This window comes from Malurus melanocephalus, unplaced genomic scaffold (assembly GCF_030028575.1).
Source record: "Malurus melanocephalus ecotype Western Australia unplaced genomic scaffold, MMel_1.1 scaffold_424, whole genome shotgun sequence".
In the NCBI taxonomy this organism is placed as follows: Eukaryota; Metazoa; Chordata; class Aves; order Passeriformes; family Maluridae; genus Malurus; species Malurus melanocephalus.
This window is the reverse complement of record NW_026623656.1, coordinates 307,636-316,325: the sequence shown is the minus strand read 5'-3', so window position 1 is coordinate 316,325 and position 8,690 is coordinate 307,636. Positions and strand designations below refer to the sequence as shown.

General features: G+C 46.3%; 1 protein-coding gene across 15 annotated transcripts in view; it reads right to left on the bottom strand.

Annotated features, from left to right (window-relative positions):
• ZNF618 (zinc finger protein 618) overlaps positions 1-8,690 on the bottom strand; it is a 115,999-nt gene that overhangs the window by 55,940 nt on the left and 51,369 nt on the right. For all 15 annotated transcript variants that reach the window (XM_057379798.1, XM_057379805.1, XM_057379808.1 and 12 more), the window contains 2 exons: positions 7,355-7,432; positions 149-187 (listed from right to left, as the gene is read on the bottom strand). In XM_057379798.1, the coding sequence (XP_057235781.1) occupies positions 149-187; positions 7,355-7,432 (117 nt within the window). The remainder of the gene's footprint in view (positions 1-148; positions 188-7,354; positions 7,433-8,690) is intronic.

The following is an 8,690-nucleotide window of genomic DNA, read 5'->3' as shown; positions in this document are numbered from 1 at the left end:
CCGCCGCCGCCATCTCCGCGGCGGGACCGCCCCCTGCCGGCCGCCTGCGGTACGGCCCCGCCACAGCCCCGGTCCCGCAGGACCCCCCTCAGGGACCGGGATCCCTCCATGCCCCCGCCGCCGGCCCCGAGCGCCCCGCTGTACTTACTGCCTTGTGAGGCTCCTTCCCCTGAGGCAGCTTCGGTGTCTGCAAAGAGAAAAAGCAGCGCTTAGATCCTCCGGCCGCGCTGCCCCAGCCCCCTCTAGCTCCCTCCCTCGCTCTTCCCCGGGCATCGCGGCCCGGCCCGACCCGGCCCTCACGGGACGGAGCGGGCGTGAGGGGCTCACCGGGGCTGCGGGGCCGAACACGGCCAACAAGGGCTCGTTGTTAAACTGYAGCTGCCCGCGGCCATAGAATCATGGAACGGTTTCGGCTGCAAGGGATCTTAAAGCCCATCTGGTTCTACCCCCTGTCATAAGCAGGGACCCCCTTCCACGATCCCAGGCTGCTCCAAGCCCCATCCAACCYCGACCTTTGRAAGAGGCTCCCMACACGAAGCTCTGGTTCCCCAGGCTGTCACTAGGACATGGGATAGCTAAAGGGATSTCCCTTTCCCGGCTCTGCTCTGAGGGACTTCAGGGAGCCCTGAGAAGACTCCGGACATGTGGGGTGTGGAGGCTCCCTGCTGGTCCTGCCCCAGCCCGGCCCCCGCTGTGCCTCCCGGCACAGACACATCCAACAGTGCTGCTGTCATTAATGGAACTCATGAGCTTTGTAATTTCCACTGAAGGGTTGTTGAAATCCCTTACGTGCTTAATTTATAGAATCCCAGACTGACTGGGGTTGGAAGGGACCTTAAAACTCATCCAGTGCCACCCCTGCCAGGGGCAGGGACACCTTCCACTGTCCCTGGGTGCTCCAAGCTCTGTCCAGTCTGGCCTTGGGCACTGCCAGGGATCCAGGGGCAGCCACAGCTTCTCTGGGCACCCTGTGCCAGGGCCTCCCCTCACAGAGGACAATTCCTTTCCAATATCCATCCAACCCTCCCCTCTGGCAGTGGGAAGCCATTCCCTGTGTCCTGTCCCTCCAGGGGACATTCGTTCAGGCACTGGAAGGGGCTCTGAGCTCTCCCTGGAGCCTCCTCCACATGAGCACCCCCAGCTCTCCCARCCTGGCTCCAGAGCAGAGGGGCTCCAGCCCTTGGAGCATCTCCATGACCTCCTCTGGACTCTGTCCAACTCGCAGTTCCTGGGCAAGTGAGGTGAACCCAGGAACACAAGCAGTGAACAGTGCACCCTGCTCAGCTCCCATGGGATTTGGCACAGCCAGCTCCACCACTGTGTCTGCCCTCCACAGGCTGTGATGGCAAAGCCTCCACAAGAGATGGGCCACACAAATTCCCCCAGGGTGAATCTGTCCTGGCCTTACTGAARGCAAATGTGAAAAGAAGGGAGAAAAAGCTCCCTCCACTGTTGTGTGTGGGACTGCAAGAAGCACAGAGCACAGATCATATTCTGTGCTCTGAAATTCTTCTTCATTTAGAGAAGACTCTAAATGAATGCAACAGGCAAAGATGGAAAACAAACTCCAAAGTTATAAGTCAAGGATCATAAACGATTAGGATTTCCAAGCCAGTTTGAAGTGTTTTATATTCATCCTAAATTGCATATACTGTATGTCACATTATCTAATAACATAACTGCATTGCAAAATATTCCATATGTCTGTTGGAATGATGCTTGCACTGCTCTGGAAACCACAGCTGCAGAATGGCACAGCATTTTTGAATTTAAAATTTGCACCCTTAAGTAATGAGCACTGTTTGCATTTAATTTCCTTATTTCTCAAAAAATAATAAAAACAAATGATTGTGGGTTTGTGAATTTGTGCATTTCTACTTGATTAACCTGCCTGATTAGATAATTTTTCTAGGAAACAGTATTAATTTGACACAACTTCATAAACTCAGAGGCCAGATCAGAAAACTTCAGTATCAGATGTAGAACCTCGACAACAAAGCCCTGGATTTTTCCACAGTTGCTACTTGTTTGAATTCCCACCCATGATTCAAGGAAAAGTAGCTATGGCACAATGGATTTATGCAAAATGCTGTCCTGGTGTTCAGAAGCAATAGCATAAATAAAAGATGTGCACTATTTAAATAGTTAAAAAAGTACTTTAGTCAAATATAAGAAGAATCAGGCAACACACAAAGGTTTCAGGAACAACTATTTCTGATCTGCATCAAGAAATGTTGGTACTCTTAGTCATAAGACAGACTAAAGTATTCATGACTTAAAAAATGACCAACTAAAAATCCCCTAACATCCCACTCTACATCACCTTTGAGCTCAGACCAACTAATTACAGCTATGAAACAAAAGATGAATTTCTGAGAAAGTTGCTAAAGTCAGTAAGAATAGGGAGGAGGGCAGGGAAGCTGGAAAAGTTAACTACTATGTCCCAAGAAATGTTCTGCATCTCATGTGAGTATCTGCTGCAGACTGGGAAATGTRCACAGGAAAAACGGRTCTTTGGATGCAGAGCAGAGAGCAAAGAATCTCCCCAAAATCATCTGATTTTTTCAGTCACAAATAATCAAACTAATGAACCCCAGCCTTCTACAGCTCAGGAACACCATCTCTCCTCAGCGATGGTTATTTCTTTATTAGTTTTCTACTCCTAACCTCAAAATCCTKTCAGTGACAGAACTGCTCTAACTCAAACTCCAAAAAATGCACACTTTGGAAAAAAACATTTTTTCATATTCACCATTTGAATGAGTCATCTTCCTTTTCATATTTTTGAATTGAGCAGAACCCATTCTTGGAAAACATTAATCTGAAACTTTAAAGGCTTTGTGAAGTTTTTTAACAATTGGTGAAACTYAAAACTTGGCCTGAAGAAAGCAGTCTCACACAGAGCATCCAGCATCTGACCTGGGCTGGCACAGCCCACTGGGGAGGACACGGGGAGCTGATGGGCTTGGAGGGAGGCAGTGCAACAACTTACAATGTAAATAAATAATAATGCAAAACAACTTGAGCAAAATCATCATTCAGCCCAGAAAAGCTTATCTGGAAACAGAGAACTTCCACCAATTCTTGGGCTAGAKACGATATATCCTGCGAGGGTTAAACTCGAGCCTTGCTGTTTTCTTTCTTTGCTTTTGGAAGAATTCTCCTTTGGGCACAAATCTCCCTGGCTTGGCCTCAGCCCAGAGGTTTATAAATTTACTGTTTGAAAGTCTAATAAAGGAATTTCAGCCTTTTTTTTTTGGAATTATCTAAAAGTGAAATAATTTTCCTGACTCAAAACATGCAGATGTTTTGCTGCTCATGTTGCTTAAACACAACCCAATCATACAAAGCAGAACTTTCTAGCTGACTAACTCCTGAGGGCTATCCAAACCTTTTAATGACCTGAAAAAAAACCACACAGCTAAAATAAAAGCACTGTAAGCAAAACATTTTTAAGCCCTGGGCTGYGGTGTAGGCGAAGCGGTAACATTTGGGACCTTCCATCGGCACCAGGAATGCACACCYCCTCTGCTCCAGCTGAACTCAGCAGGACCAAGGAGCTGTGACCCTGCAGGGCTGCACAGCAGCTCACCAAGGAGCCCTTTCAGCTCCACAAGGTAACTTTTTTGTTGTGTTTCATTTTATTTGCATGTTTCAGGGAGGCAAAGGGGAAGTTACACAACATTTTCCTTTCTTCCCAGATAAACGTAGCGAGGAAATTTCTTACCTAGGTTTCTGGTTCTTTGCAGAGCCCTGACACGGGATTTCCGTGCCTGCAGCTCAGCTTTCAGGGGAAAGCAGAATGGGAACTTGTCCCTGCAAGGCAGCAGAGCAGGCACAGCCTGAAGCAGAGCAGGCTCAGCCCTTCTGCACACTGCCAGAGCGGTCGCTCCCTAAAATTCTCCAGCCAATGCTCAGCACCACAGGGGAGGCTCAATAAACTAAAAAAATGCCCTGTTTTATGATATAATCTCCTCTGCTCCTGAAGGCAGACAAGAAAAGAAATCAGCCTCAAGAACACAGGTCATCTCCAACACAGCTTGTCTGCCMCAGAGAGCTGGAGTGGAGGCAGGTGTAGCTTTAAAAAAAATCCAGAAAATTTCTCAAAAAATGCTCATTGCAAAGAAAAATGTGATATTGCCAAGGTGAAACTCTTCATGTGGAACTGAACAACTCAAAGGGTGAGAAGATATTAAGTTCTGCACAGGGCAAAACAAGCAGTGGATAAGGATGGATCACTACATGAGCAGAGACRGTGACAGACCTTTCTCTGCTGTAAGGCTCAGGCTCTCCTGCCACAGCTCCAACGTGGGCACTGGGCACAAAAATCAACTCAGAAATAACCCAGCTCAAAGCAAGGCCAACTAAAGACCTCCAAACCTCCCATGTTGTGTCACTGAGTGGTGACAGAAAGTCTGGTGACACAGATGTTTTGTTCTGCCCCAAAGATCCAAATCAGATCAGCACCAGTTTYTCTGCTCTCCCACAGGCTGAGCCCTCTGTATCCCCTCCTCTGTCCATCTGCAGTCTCATCCCAGGGCTTGGCCATGGCCTGTTGGTGACACAGGAACTGCACAAACAAGCAGAGAGAAGAGGCCTGTTCCAGAGGAAGGGGTGTATCCTTCAGCAAATCACAAACAGCAGCTATTCCTACTGGAATGGCCAAAAAGCCCTGAAAGGAAGCACCTAAAGAGAAGAAAGGCYTCAGTTTGCTCTAGCTCCTCTGGTGCTGAGCTGCTGAGACTCCCAGGATCAGTCCAGCTTTGGCAARGGCAGATGTTACGTGGCTGATGGGTGGCCCAGACCTTGGGCAAGCCATGGCTGACACCTGCAAAATACATCCTGCAAGGAGGGAATGCCAGGTCCTGCCTTTGCAGTCCAGCTCCTCCCTTGCCCAGCCAGAAAGAAAAGACTGAAAGATTCAGGACTGGCATTTATGACAGCTGGGAACTGCACAGAAGGGCCAAGGGAGCTCACTGCAGTGCTTTGAGGAAAGCAGCCCTGGGAGAGCTGGCTGCCAGTGCCTTGGCACTTCATCTGAGACATGGACTGGAGATCACAGGGAGAACACAGCACGAGCAGAGGGATGCCCTCCGTGCAGTGATCCCACCATGTTACCCCACATTTGTCACTCTGGGGCAGCCCCACCTCCTTCTCCTCTATGAAGCTTTGGGGCAGTAAAATCTTTCACAAAAATTCCCTTCACTCCTGCATTCTTCTGCTGTTCCAGCACTGATCCTGGTCCAGTCCATGCACAACTCACACTGGATAATATCCCACAGGGCTTTCCTCCAAAGAATCCTTCCTTCTTTTTTCCTACCCATCCTTAACCTTTCATTGGCAGGTTATTCCTCTGCAGACAGGCACACAGTGCCCAGTGCTTCAGCTCATGTGAGAATCCCATGCCAGACCTGCATCACATTTGCAGTTTAATTTTTGATGAAGAGTATAGATGAATAAATATCTCATTTGTATTTTTATTGTCTTTAAGCAATTTAAATGCACTTTAAATGTTACTACTACATGCATCCACTTACAATAACTTAAACCAACACCTTCTAAGTATCACAGATATAACTTCTGCTTCTCCAYCGATGGGAAAATTACTGATAAATTAGAATTTTGAAAATTTCCATCTTCTTCAACTAGACATGACAAAGACCTTGGAAGAAAGAGGTAAAGTCATGTCTCCACTGAATTCATGCCAAAATGATGGATATCAATTGTACAGGTCTAACCTGATGCATCCATATAATTTAATATACAACTTAATTTCATTATCAAAATATAAATAAATACAAATCAATCAGATCACACACTAGGAGGTGACCTCATACTAACAGAGCCCCTAAAATTCCAGCTGAATTAAGGATCCCATAGCACTTGGGGAAGAGAAGTAAAATTAAAGCAATCGTTGTCCCATATTTAAATACTRCAATTATTATTGCAAAATTATTGCAATGCTGTGATGGAGTGGTAAAGCATATCCCTGTTACTTTAGGGATTTTTTTTCCTCAGGCTGCAGAGTGAAGCTACTTAAATCTCCATTTAAAAGAGTTCAAGGAATTTTGCTGGTATTTAGAAAAGAAATACCAGCATGGAAAAACAATTCTATGTGTATTCAGGGGTACAGAAGCAGCTCTGTGATATTAAACAGCAGACAAGGAATATGCAGCCATGCAATTTAGGGGTGTGTTACGAGACTGTGACAAACTCTGAGCAGTTAAGGACACACATCCACTTCTCAGCTGTGCATGTGCTGACTTTTGAAAGTTCGAGCATTTAAAACTTAATACYAGCCTTCATTATTCCTGGATTTTCAACCACTGGCTACACCTGAGGAGCTAAAGCAGATGTTCCTGCCAGCCTGGCACACTGATTCCAGTGCTCACCTCAGGTGACAGAAAACAAACCCAGAGAAAGRCTCAGGGGCTGGTTTCCAGTCCCCRCYGTCCTGGTATTTCAGAGCTCCAAATCCTGCAAACTACACTTCAATTGAATAAACCACCTCAAACTTTCACATTTCTAATTAAGCAACATTGGATTGTTCAGTCTTACAGAAAACTCAGATCAAGCCACTCCTGACTAAGCACAAGACATTTCACCCCCACAATGCATTTGGGAAGTGCCCTCAGCTGACAGCGAGGGTACAGGGGGAGCTCAAGGAGCATTTTGGTTTGAAAATAAAAATACAGCAGTCACAATGCCCATATCTGATTTATATCCTCCCATGCTGACTTCTCGGGGAGGGATGGAACACCCAGCTGGGCAGGAGAGCAGAGCAACTCAAGGAGATGCCACCACACTGCTGGCACCTGTGGGACCTGCCAGGGGAAACTTTGAAAACTTTGATTTGCAGCTCCCCCAGCACACAGCAATGCCYCTGAGYGCCCTGGRCAGTAAATRCTGCCCYGAACACAGGAGCTGCTCCTGGAGASAAATTCTCTGGAGTAAAGAGCCACAAAGCTGAGATAGATCTGAAGTTTATCAATGTGCCACCCTGTTGTGGTTTGAATGAATTATTGGTGATCAGGGAAGCAGCAGAGCAACCTTCAAGACCTTCCTGAAAACAGACRTAAAATCACAGAATATCCTGAGCTGGAAGGGACCCACCAGGATCATCCAAAAGTCCAACTCCTGGCCCTGCCCAGACCCCCCAACAATCCCTGAGCATCCCTGGCAGCGCTGTCAAAATGGGGGCCGTGCAGCCTTGGGGCTGTGCCCATTCCCTGGGAAGCCTGGGCAGTGCCAGCACCCTCTGGGGACAGAAGAACCTTTTCCTGATCTCCAGCCTAAGCCTGCYCTGAGCCTGTATTATGCCAGGATTCCCAAGATTTCAGCAGGAGTGAGATACCTCTGTGTGCTCGCACATGGGTCTGGAAACAGTTGTAATACTTGTATTTCTTGCCACATATTCCACACTCGTAAGACCCTAGAAAACAAGAGAGAGAAGCACACATCACCATATTAGATCAGGAAAARCAGCCTCCCTGCACACTGATCCATAAACTGTGGGCTAAAGAATGCACTTTGTAGMAATGTAATTTTTGGAAGGTTGATGGAGATAAATGCAGGAAATCACTATCCCAGAAACTATTCTTTCTTTCMGCCTTATTTAAGATTCCTTGGCGTATTACCCTGAACTTACATTTTCAGTGTATCTTTTTAACTTTGCTAACGTGAAAGGCCCACTCTCAAAATAGCCTGACTTATAATTTTATAATAATGACTAATGTTTCCTATGGACAAAAATAACCTCGAAYTACTTTTCAGTAAGTTCCTAGTAGCTGGGAAAAAATCCTTTTCAACTGAAAAAAGAAGGTAATATGTTATCTCAAGGCATGGAGTTTTCAAAATTTCTCAAGAAATGCAGAAATGTACAAATTTCCCAAGAAACCCACAGAGATTGGGTAAATATCCACCCTGAGAAAACCAAACAGATACAAATAGAACTTTTGCCCTTTTTAAGGAAAAGCACATGACCACAGTAGTCTCTCTTCTCAATTTGTGCCTCTAATTCCAGAAAACACACATCTGCAAACAGTCATTTGAATTGAAACCAGAGGAAAAGAGCTGGGAGAACCATTTGTAATGATGAAGTTATGCCATGAATTTAGACTCTTCTGTTACTGAACAGGCAGACAGAAATTTCCTTAGATTTGTTACTGGAGTTGATTCAGTCTCTTTTCTCCCACTGTGCTTGGTTGCACAGGCTATAAATTCACTTTCCAGGCTCTTATTTGCAGAATGCACTGCATTSCTTAGCTGTCCACCAGAGCTGTGGAACTGGGATCCCCTTGGTGCTCTTTGGGAGGCTGAGAGCAGCACTTGACTGAAGAGCAGATGAGARAAAAAAGGGCTGAATTAATCTGGTATGAATGCAGAATTTCACTTCCATGGATCCTGCCTCACACAACTTTGAAACAATCTTTYCCTGACCATGCCAAACAGCAAAACTCTGCAAGGAGCCACAGAGGAGAGCAAAACCATTCACACACATCCAAATAAACATTCCCAAACAGCACTTCACAGCAGTACTTACCTGCAGCTACTCAAAGGGAACTCTTGCCAGGACCAAACCCMGTGAGCTGTTTGAACACACTATGCCCACTGTCCTTTTTTCCCTTCCCACGTCCCATTCTTACAGCTTGGGAAAAAACCACCCACCCTTTCAGTGTGTAAGAGCCCTG